The sequence below is a fragment of the Rhizopus microsporus genome (genome assembly GCF_002708625.1).
Source record: "Rhizopus microsporus ATCC 52813 unplaced genomic scaffold scaffold_3, whole genome shotgun sequence".
Lineage (NCBI taxonomy): Eukaryota > Fungi > Mucoromycota > Mucoromycetes > Mucorales > Rhizopodaceae > Rhizopus > Rhizopus microsporus.
This window is the reverse complement of record NW_019671918.1, coordinates 1,134,397-1,153,318: the sequence shown is the minus strand read 5'-3', so window position 1 is coordinate 1,153,318 and position 18,922 is coordinate 1,134,397. Positions and strand designations below refer to the sequence as shown.

Below are 18,922 nucleotides of genomic sequence, written 5' to 3'. Positions count from 1 at the left end.
AAGGTAAAGGGATAAAAAAAACAAGAAATGAATAGCGAAAAGGTGGAATCAGCCAATGCAGCGACAAAGCTTGATACCTGATCAATGAATGTGAGCATAGGGAAAAACTAGCAAGTGCATTTCTGCTCGGAAGATAGGCTTAGTTATTAAGTTGGCGACAATCGATATCCATAATGAGCCTAACTTGGTTGAACTTTCATATACATTCAGCAGAACACGAGCAATCCCTCCCTTTCGAACATTCTTCGAATAGCTCATTTTACATAATAGGTTACGCAATTTTTAGAAACACACATTGGCACAAACAGAAATTGTTGATGAAAGGTGCCGTGCGAATGTGGGGTTTTTAGTCTTTAAACCTATTTCTGTACACTTTGATATTTATCCATAAAAGGAAAGTTAGTGGACGGAAGAAGAGAAAAAGCTTTACTTAAAAAGAATGAAAAAAGATTATGTGATAATGTCATAAATCTGCCTCGTGGCCTATCTTAGTGCGCTCGGATTGTAATTAGCCATCAATAGAGATCAGTTATAGGCTCAAGAATGCAAAAGTCAACATGCATGTCATACGCTTTTGGTATCATGTTGGCTAAGAAATCAGTATCAACAGAGTCCTTATCCTCTTTTTCTGTTTCATCACTTGTCAAAGTTTATTTTTAGCTGTCCAACGGGAATTACACACTGTGTCAAACTCTCTGTGGCATAGTTTATCACTGTCGTTTTATCACGGTTATCTTTTTCAGGATAAGTCATTAATTGTTAACTGCAAGTAAGTCATTAGTATCATGACGCGTGTACGTGTATGTGTATATCCGTTTCTTTTTTTTTTTGTTTTTTTGTGTGTGCAGATCAATGACCTCAGCATAGTTTAATGTGGTCTGGACGCCATAAAAGCATTCATCTAAATAAAAGCTTTTTCCGAACATGCTATTGACAAGCGAAATTTAATTTGACATTTCGTTTGGCTGCGTTTCAATTTTATCTAATTTAAATTACAAATATTAATTTAACGTAATCCTTAGGCAATAGATAAGGTAAAATAGGAACCATGAAACAATCTAATAAAAGCTATAATTCACTCCATGAGAGCAAGTCTTAGTTTTGCTCAATTAAGAAATTTGGCTTGGTTCAGGGTATTGTTGTTTGTAAACAATGAAGCAGTAGAACTTTAATCTTAAAAAGGAAGTTGACGTCGTTTATTCTATTCCCTTTTATTTGTTTCCCTAATGGCTGAATAATTTCTCCTTGCTAAAGGAAAAAACCGCCACAGCCCTCTCTCTGTCACTCTCCGACAGATCATAAATTTATTATAAAAACTCTGCATAAACCCGCCTTTACCATCTTTTTTCTTTACTTATATTAAAATGTCAACAGATAATACAACATCTTTAATTATAGCCCTTCGTGGCGCACAGGATATCGAAACTGAAGGCCGTATCATTCGATTCGGCAATGGTGCCAATCTTGATACTGTTCGCTCTCTTGCTGCTGAAAAGCTAAGTATTGCTGGGGGATATGCAAATCTCCAGTTATTGAATGCCAAAGGTGAGCTTCTCGGCGGTATTGATGATGTACGCAATCAGCAAGTAGTCTACATTGATATCAAAGAACAGATTCGCGAGATCATTCCCGGTCCTACAAAGCTTCCCTTTGTTGGTAGCTTATACGAAATGCTTCCAAACTTGTAAGTGCTCCATTGTGATTGATACCAAACAGTGGTATTTATATATTTAATAGGACAGAAGGCTGGATAAGACAATTCAAAACATATGGTCCCGTGGTTGAAGTTTCCCTTCTCGGTAAATCCATTGTTGGCACCAATGACCCTGTCATCGCCGAAATCTTTGCTAAAGAATCCGAGTTTTTCACAAAAAAGATTACAAAAGCTGGTTTGGGTGAAGTCAAGGAATTTGCTGGTCAAGGATTATTCACTACTGATACTGATGAGATGGACTGGCAATTAGCACATAAGCTCTTGATGCCTGCTTTTAGTCCTCGTGCTATTAAGGTAAATGCATATCATGAAACCTTGATTACATATATGCTTACCAATGTGTTACTAGGCTTATCAACCAGAGATGGGTATTATCACTCAACAAACAATCAAGGTCTTTGAACAGTACCGCTCAGATGAACCTGTCGAAATCCTCGACTGGACTACCAACTTGACGTTTGAAACTATTGGCCGTATTGGTTTTGGATATGAATTCAACCTTTTGGAAGGACGTGATCAAAAGCCCAACGAATTCATCGAAGCCATGGGTTATTGTCTGAGACAAGCTCTTCAACGTGTACAACAAGCTGAGTTTGTAAAATCACTCCCTATTGAAGCCAACCGTCGCTTTGATCGTTCTGTTCGCTTGATGCATGAAGTTGTCGAGAATGTTATCCGTGAACGCAAGAGCAGCCCCGATGCTACAAACAAAGAAAAAGATCTCTTGGGGTTCATGTTGAATGCTCGTGACGAACATAACCTTGGTTTATCAGATGAAAACATTAGAGATCAAGTTGTTACTTTCCTTATTGCTGGTCACGACACAACTGCCAATACACTTGCTTGGACCTTATACGAGTTGGCAAAGAATCCTGACATACAAGCCAAGGTGCTCCAAGAAATTGCCGATAACCACATCTCGCACGATGAATTACCTACTCCTGAACAAATTTCAAACCTCAAGTATATGCATCAAGTATTGAAGGAAACCCTCCGAAAGTATCCTCCTGTCCGTGCTTTATCCAAGTATTGTAAGAAAGAATGCATCCTTCCTGGTGGATACAAAATTAAGAGCGGTCAGCCTTGCTCCATTCAAGTCTATGGTATGCATCACAATGAAAACGTCTATCCCGAGCCTGATCGCTTTGACCCTGATCGCTGGACTCCCGAAGAAGAACAGAAGCGTTCTCGCTTTGCTTGGTTGCCTTTCAGTACTGGTCCTCGTGCCTGTATCGGTATGGCCTTTGCCTTACAAGAAGCCAAAACTGTCTTGGCTATGCTCTTACATCGCTTTGATTTCAAGCATGATGGCTCTGAAGTTCAATATGATTTCAAGATGGCTACGACTAAACCTCATGAATTGTTTATGACTATTCATCCTCGTGAAAATTTCCCTCAGCCTAGTGGTAACGCATCACCCAAGCGAGCTGCAGCCCCTACTGAACCAACTAAGAGAGTCAATATGCCTGTTGCTTCCAATGAAGGCAAGATAGAAACTGAATTGCCTCCTATTACCTTCCTCTACGGTACCCAAACAGGTACTGCTCAAGACTATGCTTCCATTTTGGCTGATCAGGCCAAAAACTTTGGTTTCAAAAAGGTTACAGTTTCCGAAATGGACAAATGGAAGGTCTTGGCTGATGGTAAATTCATTTCTGATGACAAGAATACAAGAAAACTCGATAAGGAATTGGTCGTTGTCTGTACAGCTACCTACAATGGTCAACCTCCTGACAATGCTGAAAAGTTTGACAAGTTTTTAGAAGACAAGACAAGAGAAAGTGATCATGAAAACTTATTGACTGGTTTATCTTATACTGTGTTTGGCCTTGGTAACAAGAACTGGCGTACTTACCAATACTTCCCTATCAAGGTGAACCGTTGTCTTAGCGAACTTGGCGCCGAACGCATATTTGCTAGTGGTGAAGGTGATGCTGATAAAGATATGGACGCTGCTTTCAACGAATGGTGTGCTCATTTCTGGTCTCATGTTTTGGATATGTATGGTATTGCTCCTTCTGAAAGCAAGTCTGTTGTTCCTTCCGCTGTTTCCAAGGAAAGCACTGTTGACATCACATTTATCAAGCCCACCGACAAGGAACACTGGGAAGCTGGTATCAACAATCGCTATGGCAACACGAATGCCATTGTTCATGTCAATCATGAATTGCAAAAAGAGAATTCTCCTCGTAGCACGCGTCATATTGAAATCGACATTTCCAAGCTTTCTCCTATTGGTGAAGACGGCAAGCTTTACAGCCCCGGTGATCACTTGGAGGTTATGCCTGAAAACAATCAAGCTACGGTAGAAGCTATTGCCTTGAACTTCAATTGGGTGCTGGACTCTGTCTTTGAAATCAACCAAGAGACGCTCTCCGATGTCTCTCCTCGTTCTTTAGCTGCCAATATCAAGGGACCTTGTACCATCCGCAACATGCTTAGATACTATGCTGATGTTACCTCTCCTCCTTCCCGTGCTGTCCTTGGCTGCTTTGCTGCTCAATTGAAATTGGTTGCTCCTGAGACTGCCAGCGAATTCGAAAAATTGGTTATGCCCGATGCCAATAATCAAGATCAATATCCAGATTTCATCAAGAAGCACCGTACTCTTTTAGATTTGATCTATGCTTATCCTCAGGTCAACCGCTTAGATCTCCGCCAATTCCTTGCTGCCGTTCCTGTCATTCAGCCTCGTCGTTACTCCATCGCTTCATCGCCACTGACATATCCTCAATCTGCACACTTGACTGTGGGTGTAGTGGATGATGTTGTCAATGACCGTCATTACCCCGGTTTGTCCTCTTCCTTCTTGAAGTCCGCCAACAACTTGGCCATTCGCGCTACGCTCAAATCTTCCAAGAACACGTTCAGCCTACCTGAAGATCCTCTTACTCCCATCATTATGATTGCTGCAGGTACTGGTTTTGCTCCCTTCCGTGGCTTCCTTCAAGAACGCAAGGCACAGATGGAAAAGCTTGGTGCAGATAAGGTTGCCCCCAGTGTCCTCTTCTTTGGCTGCCGTCGCGTCGACCAAGACTACATCTACCAAGAAGAACTCGAAAACTATGTCAAAGATGGTGTTTTGTCTCATTTACACGTCGCCTTCTCTCGAAGCGAGCAAAAGTCGCCTATCAAGTACGTCCAACACCAAATCCTTGCTAATGCCACTGAAGTCTGGAATCTCTTGCTCCCTACCGACGGTAAGACCAAGCCTGCTGCCATCTATATTTGTGGTAGTGGCGCCATGAGTAGAGATGTCCGCCGTACATTCTGTAATATGGCTGTTTCCTTTGGTGTCACTTCCTCTGAAGAAGATGCACAAACTCTTATTGGTAAACTCATGGACCAAAAGAGATATAACGAAGACGTCTGGGGTTAATTTACTTCACTTGCATTTTATTTTGTAAATATGTTTCAATAAAAAAACTATTCATCTATTATTTTAAATAACATGGCTGTGTTGAATTTCAACGGGATATATAAGGGGGACAGCAATACTCTTCATCGCTTGCTTCATTCAGATTATCTACAATGACTTCATCTTCACTATCACTTAGTAATGCAGTCAGCTTTTCAGCATAGAGCGGTTTTTCAACTAGGACATAAGGTGTAATGTTGTATGAAAATGCTAAATCATGTAAGCTAATAGATGTATTGTCTACTGTCTCTTCTTCTGGATCTACTGACTTTTTGATACCAATTGAGCGATTTATTCTTCTTTTTGTGATTGCGCTTGTGATGGACGATTTTATATAACTCTATGAATCAAATTGAGCTCACTTTGTATAATAAAGTCAAAAAGATTACCTCGGCAGCGAATAACATGACATTAACTACATCTTCTCCTATACCTCCAAGTAATCCATTTTCAATAGCAATGCTTGTCATTCGTGAATGTAAGGCATCCGCTGTTGGTAATCCTTTCATGTCGATGCATAAAGGTGCCATCAAGCCTTTAGAATACTCTTGGCTATAAGCTACCGAATACATCAGTCTTATTACTTTTTTTTTCTTTTTTAAGAAAAGAACATACTTGGAGGAAGCTGATTTAGTGGAATTGGTAATTGTGGTGGCCTGCTCACTCGTGTGCCTAGCAATCGATCTACATATGGCTTCAATTTATTCCTATCCCCAGACTAAAAAGATCGAGATTGTTAGCCGTATGAGCGTACTTTTTTAGAGTGAATTTTACTTTGACAAGAGCCTTTAATCTTTCTCTATCTGCCTTGCTTAACGCCATTACGTCCATCTTTAGTCGCTTCTTTTTAGGATCCATATCTTGACCGCCTTCTGCTAGTAAACCGTCCTTTCCTCGTTTACGCTTGGCCCAGCCAACTAAACCGTGTTTTGAAGGTGGTGGTGTATCTGTTTGTGCATTATGTACAGTACTTAGAATGAAGGCATTATGAAGATGTGCTACAGTCAAAAAGTGAGAGGTTGATGCTGTGATTTCTTTTATAATCGATATATGCTCTTTTTACCATGTTGTCTACTTAGATAAAGATTGGCATAGAAATCGAATTCTTGTCTGTTGAGTCTTCCCATAACAAAATCCCTTAGAGCATCCCAATATAATGGTCCGTTCTCGCCTAATGCATCGGCCAACTGCTGCTTGATGGCTAATACATCTTGCCGACCATTAGCTGTTGAATGTGTAAAATGACTCTTGGGTGATACTTTTTTCACTGTATCTTTTAATGCATCATCTCCTTCTATGGGTTCTATCTTTGTTGTCGGTGTAGCTGCTGCTGCTGCTGTTGTTGTTGTTGTTGTGGCTGCAGACATTTTTTTAAATATACAATAAAGTAAAAGCGAAACAAAAAAAAAAGAAGGGGGTGTGTATGTATGTGATAAATAATGCTAAAAAAGCAGTCTGATAAGAAATATTTAAGCAAGACGAGTACATTAATGCATACTATTTTAGTTAAACAGTAAATAGGATAATTAGAATATCATATGCTTCACATATAATCAATAGTCCTGCGTACATAGATAAGACAAAATTAGAACCCATCTACAATATTACTACTACTATTGGAGAATATTCTTACAAAAGCTATTTATGTGTTTATATAAAAGGATCAGGTAATAAGCCTGTTTTAGACACAAGGGAAAATAATTTTTAAACATGAAACAATAGCAAGAGGCTGTATCAAAAATAAGGTTAGAGGATAAAACAATAAAATTTAGGGGGGTTGAATGCATTATATGTCAAAATCTTTTTAGCAAAGTGTTACAGCAGACGATGAAGATGAAGAAGAGGATGAAAAGGAGTATCTACGGTCGAAAGGAAGAGGTGTAAACCACATAAAATCTGAGGGCATAGTCATTTTTTCATTATGAAACACGAACGGTGTGGCCAGAGCATTCAGCCTATTTGTACTATCTTGGTGTTCATCGTGAATAAATACACATCGTACGCCATATAAACAGGTCCCTGTTAGATGGAAAGTCTTGCAAATCTGCGTCTTATATTTAGGAGAGCGTTGGACATGTCTACGTTCTTGCTCGCCATGAGCAAATCGACATTTATGTCCATATCTAAAATGGGGCGCGTATTAGAGTGATGATGGTAAGTGAATAAAAAGATATATTACCTGCATGAACCTATTTCTTGCCAGTTACGGCACATTTCAGTTTTGTATAGTCTGATTTGTCTTTCATCAAGCATATTAAGTATAGGAAAAGAGAGGTATTGTATTGAAGAAGTAAAAAAAAGAAAAAGAAAAAGAAAGTGAAAATCAAATGTGTTTATATAAGCTCATTAGGGCCACTGTCCGACCCATTTAAAACAGATTAAACAAGCTTTTTCTATCACCCTCTCTTGTGCCTCCCCAAATTGAGACAATTGATGAGCATCAGCAGCTGTTACACCAGATGTATACAATCATAATAGCTTTCTTTGCAGAAAAAAAAACAACTAACGCTATGTATCCTTTACGGAATGGCTCCTATTTTAATATGTATCATCTATACTTGATCTAAAGCAGAGACACAGTGTAAATGAATTACGTAAAGAGATTATGCTCAGGTACGCCTTTTGGGCGAAATGTTTGCTTTTGGCTAATTGTTATTTTGTTGTGCTGTTGTGTCACCACTCCTATTTGTTGTTGTTTTTGTTGGGCTCCAAATTTGGTTCCAAGCCGACACAATAAATAAACAACTGCTATGATATAAACTTTATGTGAATCTTTTGAGAAAGGAAGATCCATAAACTTACTTTTTTTCTTTCTGTATACAAACAATCAACATACATAAATGACTATGTGTATATCAGAATATGATATTAGCTAAGCCATCTTGTACTCTTTGCATTTCATAATACGGAATAACATAGGCCCCTCCACTTTTGATATATATAAACAAGCTCAAAAGTCGTGATTTTTATCAAATGATTATTATCAAATGATTATTATCACATATTTCCTATGGTTTATATCTTGACAAGTACTGGTTTCAACAGTACATTGACAAATAAGGAGAATATATTATGACCAGTTCTCCCTTTTCACCGCTGACAAGCTTAAACTTTATCAACATGTTTCAACTTTATGTGAAAAAAGTTTCCCATGAGCGTCACCGTCTTCAACCTACATTAATAATAATAAAAGGCCCTTGGTTAATCAGGTCCTTCTCCCCTTTTCATATACAGTGAAAGCCCTTTTCTGAACACTGTTTCATTCCTGAAAGCCTGTTGGTACATAGTCTGCTGTTGAATGCACATATAAGCAGATACGCGTATATCTCACATAAAAGAATGCGCGAGAATATTCGAGTAGCATCAGGTGAAGCCCTATATGGTAATGTATTTATTCGTCCCTTTTTTATGCCGTATAGCACCAAGACGAAACTTATGGTTGAAACATGACTAGCACAGAATTTTAAACTATTACCTGGCGTTTACTATAGGGTTATGAATAAAAAAAAAAAGGGCAGTAAGGAAAGAACGCCATCTATATTTGCTGCTGTTATCTTTAAGGAAGAAGCTAAACATGTCACTTTGACATTAAACGACCTTCTGTTGCGTTTCATGCATATAGTCAATAATAATGCTTTGAACAAAGCAAGCTTTTTGAACCCATTTTTGCGCTCATGCTTCATTTATAATAGTAGTAGTGGTAGTAGTTATGGTGGGGTTATTCCAAGGGTAAAATATCCTCTTTCTATCCTTCATTCTTTTGCGAACTTTGGTTCAGCAAAAGTGTAGAGACAACAGAAATATAAGGGAAAACAAATGCAGAAAAGAATGCACTAAAATTTTATGTATAATAATAAGCTAGCAAAAAGAGTCTAATGATGGCAAGTAACGATTGTGCGAGATGAAACGTAATGAATGAATGAAAAATTATGAAGTATCAAATAAAGTTCCAGCGAATAGTGCAAACGCCACTTTCTAAAGATCCGCATACCCTTTCATAGACTATAAAACAAGTTATTATGTGTACTCAACTTTTTACATTCTACTGCTGTCATTTACCTGAAGGCGACATATCCAATGTTCCTGATGGACAAGATGGACAAGTATCCACAATTCTTGCTGTAGTACTTCCACTGTCACCAGAGATGAAGACCATATGGTCACAGTTTGGGTTTGTATTTGGATTTGGACCTATGTGTTACTTTTAATGAAACATGATCTAGGAATTTCTGTAACTGTATTTTACCATTTGCCATTTGATCTCTGTTTAAAGCGACCACTAGTTCGGAGTCGTTGTCATATTCTCCACATGAACCTGATCCTACTTCATAATATGTACTTAATCCCCAAAACCGCTTGATTCTCCTGAAACTTTGTCGTCCATTCCCAATGGAATTATGTGAAGGAGCAGCCGAGACGCTAGAAAGAGAGCATAGCGCCACATTGAGGATAACAATAGATAAAGAACGCATATTTTTGTAAAGAAAAAAAAAGAAAACAGAAAAATGTCAGGGTATCTCTTTATATATAGAAAACGTGTTGCCCAATGATTGTTTAAGCGCAAGATTTCTGTTTTATAAAGTATGCCGCGATATACCCTGACCATTATCATTCCTTATTCCCCTTCATAAAGACGTACCTCCTTAAATAGCTGTGAAAAAAAAAAGGTTAATGTAAATGCCAAATAGGCTTTTTTGATTGGTTTTATTAAATTATACACATATTACTTTTTAATGATTAAAGGAATTTCCAAGCATTTATAAGCACTTGAACAGCATCTTCTTTGCGAACCGCCACTCTAACAAATGTATCGCATCCATATCCTGGTTTACCGCTACGAACTGGCACACCAGCATCACGTGCCAAGTCTACTGCTTTTGATGCAAGTTCAACAGATCTCATATCGATCCAAACCCAGCTTAAAAATGATTTACCATGATAGACCCAATCCTTTGCAGCATCTAATTGTGAGAGCTGGTCTATTAAATATGTTCTCAAGCGACCTGTATTTTCCCATGTTTCATTCAAGTAGTCTATATCTTCAACCACTGCTTCCACAAACTTGAGTGCTGGCCCATTCACTGACCAAGGAACTTGGATTTTACGTAATGCCTCACAGTGCTCTGCTGTAGGACAGATCACGGAACCAACTCGGAGACCTGTGCAGGACCAGATCTTGGTCCAAGAGTGCATCACGTGAACAGACACTTGTTCATTTGTCCACATATCCTTTGCATAGTCATGCTGTGAGATCAGTGAATCTGATCTGAATTCAGAAGAATGCCAGGGCTGCATGGATTCATCTACATTGTAGTGTATAAGCATATGCTCACGCTTGGGAACATACATTCACTGGCTTACCAACAATGACACATCCTCCTTGTTTGACATTATTTTTGATCCATGCTTTTAAAGGTTCAACAGAAAAATAGTCGCCAGTAGGGTTGCATGGATTTACAATACATAGCATGTCAGCACGCTCGGGGCTTGATGGATCCAAGATCTTGAAACCATTTGTTTCTGCACTACGTTGGTATTCCCTGTACTGTAAAATGGATAAACACAACCGAATTCTCATTGTTTTTTTATTGTACCTGAACATCCCAGGGACTGCCTTTCCAGGTAGGTTGAGTAATTCCTCTTTGCATTGCAGACAAAAGAGCCTTTCTAACAACCAAATCGATCAATTCTGAGGCACCATTTCCCATGAGTAATCTAGGATGATGTTGAGCATAATCATTCTCCCAAAGAAACTTGGCCAAACATGTTTTCGCTGGCTCTTGATTAGCTGCGGGATAATGATGAATATCATTTATCTAAACAATCCCAATAAATACAATGTTCCTTTTGTTTTGATTATGTAATATATATTTACAGCTTCTTTAGCAGCCTCTAATGCTTTTTTGGGAGTACCAAGGTAGTTTGTAGTAACACTAAAATCTTCAACAAAGTTTTTGATAAATCGATGCTCTTGTCCACCATGAAATGTTTGTGTCTTTGCGTCCCACACTGCAGCAAGCATATTTATATTATTTACACTTTTTGAAAAAAGAAAATAAAGGAAAAAGAAAAAAAGAAAAGAAAAAAAAACTTTTTTAGCGGTTGCCCTTTTTTGACATTTGTACAGAGTAACAGAAAACGTGTAAGAATAAGAGTGAATAGCGGATATTAAAAGATTTGCATCTTGTGTATCCTAAAGCATCTCTTGTACAGCAAGATCACCATGAAGGACCTTCATGTTCCCCTCAGCCAAGCAATAAATACACAACAAAACTGTGGCTTGGCTAGCACTGTCTTTTATAAAGTTAGAAGCTTGAACAGCCATAGACTAAAGGCACATTTTCATTAATAAAATGATACTCAATACAACCACACAATTGAGGCAAAATAAATGTATTTCTTTTTTTTTTTTATTCTAAAAAGAAAGTTTGATCAGCACAGTATCTTTTCTATTTAACAGTAGCAAAATCAAATTTTTTAAATCTAGAGACCCTTGTTAAAGTATAGCTGACGGATCGGTTGACCATCCTCGTCTTTTAAGCTCTGAAATTCTTTTTCCATAGAAGAGGTATCTAACTCCCCAGTCTGAGGGAATACGGCTATTGCTGCAGGAAGAGCTGTCATTAATGACAATGCAATCAATCCTTTTTTTTTTAAAAAAAAAATGTTAAAGGCAGTATTCTTCTTTCTTCTATCTACAACTTACCAAAGTTAATAGGAGTGATCCAATGTGGACGTGCTTTAATAAATTCTGTTTTTTGAATACGACCCAGTAAAAGAGGTGGTATGATAAGCACAGGTGCATTCGTGAGCACACGAGAGATGGCAACCTGCGAAACGGCGGACATACCAGCCTTTTTGGATTTACCGACCTTGTCACCATCTTTTGTAAACACATCAATACCATCTCTAATCTCTTTGCCTCGCATCAAAAAGACATTCACAGTACCAGCAGCAGCAACAGCAGTAAATGGAACTAGTTTCATGCATAAAGACTTGATGGACGGAGATAAATTGAGACGTGGTACAGCTTGGTTTAATCCAACAGCAATCGCACAAGAAGTTGTCACGGCAGAGGCATAAGCAACTGTGAAAAAAAAAAGAATGAATTATTTGAGAAATAGGCAGACTGTATCCTCTTTACTTCCTGTTTCCTTTATACTCATAGGTGTGGTCTTGTTTGCGTTGGCTGAATTGAACGCGACATTAACGCTTTGATTGGCCCATTGCCAAAAGATGATACTTTTAATCTAAGATTGAAATTATCAGACCAAGAAAAAAAAAAAAAAGACTTACACTTGGGTTAGGCAACAACATACCAGCGACAAGGATCATGTTTGTTGGCACAAAGCTTGACATTCTAAAAGGCAAAAACACAGGTTCACCCGTATCTGGATGAATGGTTGAATCGACAACTTTTCTAAAGAGTTCAGCTCATGGTTTTCCGCCTGTTTGAGATATATCTTACTTTTCTTGGCTCTCCAGAGTTTCTCAGGGTCAGTGTGGGTATGTTCGCTTTTATTTTCCAACAGCTGTTTACATCGTTCAAGTTCTTTACGTGAAACAAGAAGAGTCCTTACAAGTCGTTAATAAACACGTTTAAAAAATCTTTAAGTCTCCAACCTTGGATCTGTGATATCAATAAAATGTCTCAACCTTCCCCAATAAGTAGATTGAGAATATCTAGGTTTTGCTTGTTTTTTATTATTTTCGTTAGCTTGAACTATGGATTATTTATTAAATTTTTACTACAACTTACACAAGTCAATAAAGGACATTGATGTAGAGAATAATATGAAAAAGAAAAAGAAGAAAAAAGGGAAATATAATTATTTTTTTTTTTTTTCCTAGACAGCACACAATTTCCCACTGTCATCAATTAACTTTTCAGATTCATTGTCGTCAAACTTTACAAACTCATTAGCATCCCAGTCAAGTCCAATATCCAAGTCAGTTTCAACCCAGGTATGAAAATTATCTTCATCTGTGGGTTTTATTGCTGTCGTTGCTGCTTCGTCTTCTTGTTGCTTCATTGCACTGGTCAATTCGGTCAGGTTACCAAGATCGGGTGTTCCAAAAGTTTCGTCCTTGTATCCTTCTTTTAGATAGCTACCAAATTGTTTAGCATCTAGTGAATCATTGACTAAAGTTGCGGTTGTACTAGTGTCCGTCTTGCTGGAGGGTATTGCTTCCTTTTTCATATTTAGAGTTGCTTTGGCATTACCGATATACGCATCTAGTGTGTACTGAATCTGCTGCTGTTGCTGAGGTAACAAAGGTATTCTTCCTTGTGCTGCTTGCTGTAGTAACCAATTACACTGAAGAGCTTTCGGTGGTAAAAGATTGATAATGTCCTTTGGGATACCTGCTTCAACAGCTGCCATATAGAACGCCTGTAATTGCATCTCATGTTGATTCAATGGCATACCTTCTTTGACAGGAATACCTGTGGGAATGATTGGTTGCTGTTGCTGATGTTGTTGTTGCATTTGATTTTGGGAATTGGGCAGTTGAGATTGTACTAAAGAAGGTGCAGAATCATTCTTTCGATTCATAACGGGTGAAGAAGTACTGGATTTAGCTCCACGTTGCTTCTTCGAAGGAGGTAGCTTTAAATCAATGCTGTTTCTCTTCATAGTCATCGGTGACGTTGATGGTGCTACTGATGTTTCAGGCATAGGGACCATAGTGTTACTGCTATTATTTATCTGTTGCTGTCCCATATATGATGGCAGTAAGGAAGATGGTTGCTGACTCTGTGGTTGCGATGATTGTATTAGTTTATCATCCATCAACTGCTGTAACATCTGCTGATGGTGTTGCTGTTGCTGCGGTTGTGTCTGCGGTTGTTCTTGAGGTAACTGAGGAGGCTGAGGTAGCTGTGATTGTGTGAGATGAGGCTGCATTAATTGCGACTGAGATAGTAGCTGTAGTTGTTGCTGTTGTAATAACAAATGGCTCTGCAACAATTGCTGTTGAGTTAGCTGTTGTTGGGTTAACTGTTGTTGTGACAGTTGATGTTGCGTTAATTGCTGTTGTGTTAATTGTTGTATGTATTGTTGTTGTTGTTGTTGTTGTTGATTATGCTGTTGCTGTTGCTGCTGTTGTTGTTGTTGCATCTGTAAAGGATGACCCATACCCATCGTATTTCTGATCCAAGTAAAGTAACCATTAAGCTGGTCTCTTAGTTTGTAGACATTATCCAAATTGATAATGTACTTGTCTTGAGGAAGCAAATTCACTTGATCTTCCAGCATATGCTTCATTAAAATGATTCTTCTTGTTGCTTCATAATTACCCGTCCTTGATAAAAAGATAGGCAATAGGTGATCCAATTTATCGTACATTGCTTTCATTTGCTGAATCTGTTCTCTTATAACTGCTTTATCTTGACCACTCAGATTTTCAATGAATGCTCCGGTTACTGCTAAAAAAAGTGAACCTCGAGGACATACGCATATATAATATGTATTTACCTTTAGTCTTACGCACAGTTTCATCCAATTGCTTTACAATAGCCGCAGGACTCATCTTTGTCGGTGTCACTCCTGTTGCTGCTGGGTACTTCATAGGGGGCCTCTGTAGCATAACATCTGGCTGCTGCTTTTGCGGGAATGGTCTGTTTTGCATCATGAACTCAGGATTGATCATACCTTGCTGTTGAACAGGACGCATCAAGTTTGGATTGAATGCATACATTTGTTGTTGATCTAGTCTGTTCATACCATTGGCCACGATAGTGTTGACACTACTACTCGCTGTACTCGAAGGAGTAAGAGAAGGGGTAGATACCAAAGGTTCATAAGAAGTCATGTTTGGAGAATACTGTTGCTGTAGATATTGTTGCTGCTGCTGTTGTTGTTGCTGAAGAGCCATCTGACGAGCAAAATAGAATTGAAATTGTTGCTGCGAGAGTACAGGCCTAGGACGGTTATAAACAAATGATTGAGAGCCAAAAGATTGGTTGGAATTAAAAGCAGGTTGTTGAAGAAAATTAACTTGTTGACTATTACTTGCGATTTGGTCCTTTATTTGCTGAAACTTTTTTGCATGAGCCATGATATACTCATTCTATAAACACAGTGTTAGTTTATAATCATCTCTGTGTATCTCAATTCTACCTTGCTGTTGCAGCGTTGGTATAAGCCTGCCTCAAAGCTACTAGCCACACCACGGGTTTCAGTATCGGAAGTATTAGGTGATAAGCGTTTCAATGCTAAACTTCTACACATAAAAAAGGTATTAAAATGATATATGGTAAAAAACAGATAGGACTTTACAATTGAGCAATAAATTGAGTTCTATCCGCTACTGATAGTTCATCCCTCCAGTTAATATTAGAAGTATTATCCTCCAACAATAAGTTGCTTTGTCCTTCTTGCCCGTTATTTATATCCAGTGAAGTAGCTACGTGGGGAATTTGTCCATTCATAATGTAAGTTGGGTATTGTTATAAATAGAGCCGAGGTTGTTTACAATAAAAAGAACAGAAAGAAAGATAAAAAAGAGAGAAAAAGAATGTTTATTTTTTCTTCTTTTGTCTTTTTTTTCTTTAAAAGAAAAGAAAAAAAGAGAGAACAACAGAAAAAAAAAAGAGAAAAATCACCCTATCAAATACAAATGTTTTTTTTCTGCTCCTTATTACAGTCCACGTGACTTTTAAACCAGTGTTTCTTCCATTGGACGACGATCTCTATGATGGTGACGACGATGCCTAATGCGTAAAGTGATAAATTGAGGCATATCCCTGTAATCGATATCGGTGCTTATGTTGATTGAGCTTTCAATTGTATCTATCCAATTCATTTTCTCTGCGTCTGTTTGAGTCTTGATCAATAATTGAGGTCCATTGGCGATTTGCAAACGTAGCACATGCCGGTGCTTGATATAATCAGTTGCCACAGTAATTTGCGCCCCTTGCATAGAATGTGTCCAGATAGGCTCTGTACGTTTTTCATGCTTGGGGTTGTGTTTATAACCTAGTATCATTGTACCACGGACCTGTAAATACAGAAACCTACATGCTTATCTATTTATAAACTATTCACCTTAAAAAGAGTCTCGTTCTTACCTCCACGATCTATTTGTTGATCGAACACCAGGCTCAGTCATTTCGCATTTAACATAAGCCGAGCCCATCTTTTCAACTGTGCATTCGTAGTCAGGTAGCTCTTCCCGGCCTTCTTCTTCTCTTGGATGAATGACACGGCTCGTCATGAGTTTTGGAAATTGAAACGCCCAAGGATGAGATTTATCATCATAGCTTGGAGGTAAGGTATAATCCTCATCTTGAGTTGTAGATAGTGGTAAGGATGATGCAGATGTGCTTATATGAGTAAATATTTTTTTATTTTTTGAAAAAGAGCGTAGAGACCAGCTACTTTGTTTCTTTTTCAAAAAGAATGAAACTAGAAATTATTATTAATTATTAAATAAGAAAATGTATATTAATCACTTACCAAGACGTGTTGAGTTGTTTACTGTGGGGGTATTTGTATTTGCAATGGCTAACATAGTTTGTGTCTATAGAATATACATAAATAATATTTACAAAACGGTTCAAAAAAAGAAATAAAGAAAGAGAGAAAGAGGGAAGAGATAAATAGTCTATATATATATATCTATTGACAATCTATTTCTAAATAAAGAATTACAAAAAAGGAGTAAAAAGAAGGGGGGGAGAGAGAGAAAGGAAATTAACAATAAAGAATATTTATAGTTTATCCATTACACTCTTTCCGAGTTACCATCATTTCTCAAGTCCCGTCACATGTAAACAAACTTGGCTTGTAGATCCCTTCATTCATTCTTACTGGTTGCAAACAGTCATGCATCTCATTAATTCTATACTTCATTACTGCCCCCTTCCCCCTGTTTGCCATTGCCATAGCAGCTGTCACTATGACCACTGCCATTGCCACTTTTGAAATTGTTTATTTTTTTTTTATTTTTCTTTGCACAACATCCACTCATCATGCACCCCCACATGGCGACAACGAAAAGTTACACTAATTTTTTTTATTGGCATAATAAATTAGTAAGAGGGATAATGAAATGGAACAGGCTGCTGTTGTTGTTGTTGTTGTTGTTTGGTTCTTTGAAGTACTAAAACGCCCAAGAATAAATCTGCATCTCTTTTGGTCTCTTCTACTCTAACAACATAAAGCCAATCTGGTATTTGCTGCACCTTTTGCAGCGGAATCAAATAAAAGTCCTTAATCTTGGTCTTGTTATGTCCCACGACCGCATATCTTTGTCGTGTCTGGAGATAATTTAATAATGTTTGTGCCTGTCCTTCATTTAAACTTGGCTCCGCTTGTCTATTCTGTGCTTCTACTTGAATCAGCACAATCTCTCGACTACTTGAGTATTGTGTCTGTGTTATATAATTTGTGACTCGATCAGATGGGATTCTTCCTTCTATCCACATGGTAGGCGACAGAACTTCCTTCCATTCTTCAGCATTCAGCTGTCTTCCTCCCACCTGCCTTGCACATGCTTCAAATTCAGCTACTTGTGGCATATTTACTTTTCCTTGCCAAATACTAGGTATCTCTTCTTCATCTTTGTCTTGTTCCATTGCATCTGGTTCTTCAGTTTGATCTTTCTGAACGGGTTGTTCTTGATTTTCGAGCTCAGTTGTATCGACTTCTTCAACCACAAATGGTGTTTCTTCCTCTTCACCCAACAATGTCTCTACATCCACAGTGACTTTTCTCTTCTTTGCTCGATGACCTGTATTTAAATTGGAAGGATCTCGCCTTTGGTCTTCTTGGTTTGCAACCCCAATTCGGGCCAATATATCATCCATGGGCTCAGCCGACTTTGTGCTTGTGTGATCTGCAGTGTCACTCACAGGTATTTCCTGCTGGTTACTGCTACTGTTTTTATTCTCTAACAGGGGCTCCTTGTAAAAGTCATCTTGGTTCTTTTCTTCTTTGCTTGGTATCATGATGATGTCTCCTTTATGTGTCTTTTTGATAATAGGCACATTTTCAATCTTTAGAATCGAATTCTTCAAACTCTTCTGACGAAGCACTTCCGACATGGACCTGAGTTCTGGATTTGCCATATCTTCCGATGACATCTTGATGAGTTCCAATGGGGTTAGATCACCTGCCACTACGCGTAACTGGAAAGTCTGGTTGGCCTTGTCCTTCAAATTATGAAGCAGGGATCGAAACTTGTTCTTGTAAGGTTCACCACATGTACGCTGGCGTCCTTTCATATCGCCCAGTTGCTCGAGCATCGTGTTTTCAATTGACCTAGCCAAGCTTTCTGCTCTTTCTGGAATCTCTCCGACGTGAAACAACTCGGGATCCTTTTGAACTGCAGATTCCATAATCGTCTTCAAGATGCCTGTCATGTTCTTGATCACGTTTCGACGTACTGGGTTTTCGTCTGCTGTCATTTGACTGGGAGAATTTGGCGTTGAACTTTCTTGAGATTCTTCCTTTTCGCTTTCTTCAGCTGGTGGTGGTGGGGTTTCCTTTTTCTTGGTGTTACGACGTACCGTTGGTGTTCCTTGTTCGTCTTTTCGGGCACACACATCACTACAATAAGAATCAGCTCGCGTATGATTGTTGCAGCCTTTGTATAAGCATGTTGATTGTTGTCTTGATCTTGTCTGACGCGTGTTGTCGGTTGGCGCTACTTCATCGTTGTTTTCACTTGCTGGTGTTTGTTGAGTTTCTAATAAGTTCAAATAGAAATTGGGGAAAAGGAAGATAGAGAAAATAAAGAGTTTAATACCGTATTTTATTACGATTGTTGTGTACATACATATACAT

The 18,922-nt window shown here is 38.4% G+C and overlaps 9 protein-coding genes across 9 annotated transcripts; 1 reads left to right on the top strand and 8 right to left on the bottom strand.

Moving 5' to 3' along the window:
* Positions 1-1,328: 1,328 nt before the first annotated feature.
* On the top strand, positions 1,329-5,093 carry RHIMIDRAFT_311554 (cytochrome P450; the record flags this gene model as incomplete). Its single annotated transcript, XM_023614737.1, has 3 exons — positions 1,329-1,684; positions 1,738-2,008; positions 2,064-5,093. The coding sequence occupies exons 1-3, from the start codon at positions 1,365-1,367 to the stop codon at positions 5,091-5,093; spliced, it is 3,621 nt and encodes a 1,206-aa protein (XP_023469260.1). The 5' UTR covers positions 1,329-1,364.
* Positions 5,094-5,137: 44 nt separating this feature from the next.
* On the bottom strand, positions 5,138-6,663 carry RHIMIDRAFT_90070 (uncharacterized protein). The gene is made up of 5 exons (XM_023615848.1): positions 6,196-6,663; positions 5,907-6,130; positions 5,748-5,850; positions 5,522-5,691; positions 5,138-5,472 (listed from the first exon to the last, which is right to left on the bottom strand). Exons 1-5 carry the CDS (start codon positions 6,497-6,499, stop codon positions 5,182-5,184), a joined length of 1,092 nt encoding a protein of 363 aa, XP_023469259.1. The 5' UTR covers positions 6,500-6,663; the 3' UTR covers positions 5,138-5,181.
* Positions 6,664-6,693: 30 nt separating this feature from the next.
* RHIMIDRAFT_212538 (uncharacterized protein) lies at positions 6,694-7,447 on the bottom strand. Its single transcript, XM_023607219.1, has 2 exons — positions 7,312-7,447; positions 6,694-7,255 (listed from the first exon to the last, which is right to left on the bottom strand). The coding sequence occupies exons 1-2, from the start codon at positions 7,383-7,385 to the stop codon at positions 6,937-6,939; spliced, it is 393 nt and encodes a 130-aa protein (XP_023469258.1). The 5' UTR covers positions 7,386-7,447; the 3' UTR covers positions 6,694-6,936.
* Positions 7,448-9,069: 1,622 nt separating this feature from the next.
* Positions 9,070-9,604, bottom strand: RHIMIDRAFT_234892 (uncharacterized protein; the record flags this gene model as incomplete). Its single annotated transcript, XM_023608253.1, has 3 exons — positions 9,070-9,134; positions 9,192-9,323; positions 9,379-9,604. 3 exons carry the CDS (start codon positions 9,602-9,604, stop codon positions 9,070-9,072), a joined length of 423 nt encoding a protein of 140 aa, XP_023469257.1.
* A 265-nt stretch (positions 9,605-9,869) lies between these two features.
* Positions 9,870-11,154, bottom strand: RHIMIDRAFT_234891 (PLP-dependent transferase; the record flags this gene model as incomplete). Its single annotated transcript, XM_023608252.1, has 4 exons — positions 9,870-10,435; positions 10,494-10,677; positions 10,727-10,948; positions 11,008-11,154. The coding sequence occupies 4 exons, from the start codon at positions 11,152-11,154 to the stop codon at positions 9,870-9,872; spliced, it is 1,119 nt and encodes a 372-aa protein (XP_023469256.1).
* Positions 11,155-11,615: 461 nt separating this feature from the next.
* On the bottom strand, positions 11,616-12,910 carry RHIMIDRAFT_234890 (MTC tricarboxylate transporter; the record flags this gene model as incomplete). The annotated part of the gene is made up of 7 exons (XM_023608251.1): positions 11,616-11,776; positions 11,839-12,219; positions 12,277-12,382; positions 12,429-12,547; positions 12,601-12,707; positions 12,756-12,855; positions 12,892-12,910. 7 exons carry the CDS (start codon positions 12,908-12,910, stop codon positions 11,616-11,618), a joined length of 993 nt encoding a protein of 330 aa, XP_023469255.1.
* A 69-nt stretch (positions 12,911-12,979) lies between these two features.
* On the bottom strand, positions 12,980-15,564 carry RHIMIDRAFT_234889 (uncharacterized protein; the record flags this gene model as incomplete). The annotated part of the gene is made up of 4 exons (XM_023608250.1): positions 12,980-14,559; positions 14,609-15,203; positions 15,254-15,356; positions 15,413-15,564. 4 exons carry the CDS (start codon positions 15,562-15,564, stop codon positions 12,980-12,982), a joined length of 2,430 nt encoding a protein of 809 aa, XP_023469254.1.
* A 154-nt stretch (positions 15,565-15,718) lies between these two features.
* On the bottom strand, positions 15,719-16,767 carry RHIMIDRAFT_90000 (uncharacterized protein). The gene is made up of 3 exons (XM_023615847.1): positions 16,592-16,767; positions 16,204-16,540; positions 15,719-16,149 (listed from the first exon to the last, which is right to left on the bottom strand). The coding sequence occupies exons 1-3, from the start codon at positions 16,644-16,646 to the stop codon at positions 15,792-15,794; spliced, it is 750 nt and encodes a 249-aa protein (XP_023469253.1). The 5' UTR covers positions 16,647-16,767; the 3' UTR covers positions 15,719-15,791.
* A 399-nt stretch (positions 16,768-17,166) lies between these two features.
* Positions 17,167-18,912, bottom strand: RHIMIDRAFT_248694 (uncharacterized protein; the record flags this gene model as incomplete). Its single annotated transcript, XM_023610551.1, has 1 exon — positions 17,167-18,912. The coding sequence occupies one exon, from the start codon at positions 18,910-18,912 to the stop codon at positions 17,167-17,169; it is 1,746 nt and encodes a 581-aa protein (XP_023469252.1).
* Positions 18,913-18,922: the final 10 nt, after the last annotated feature.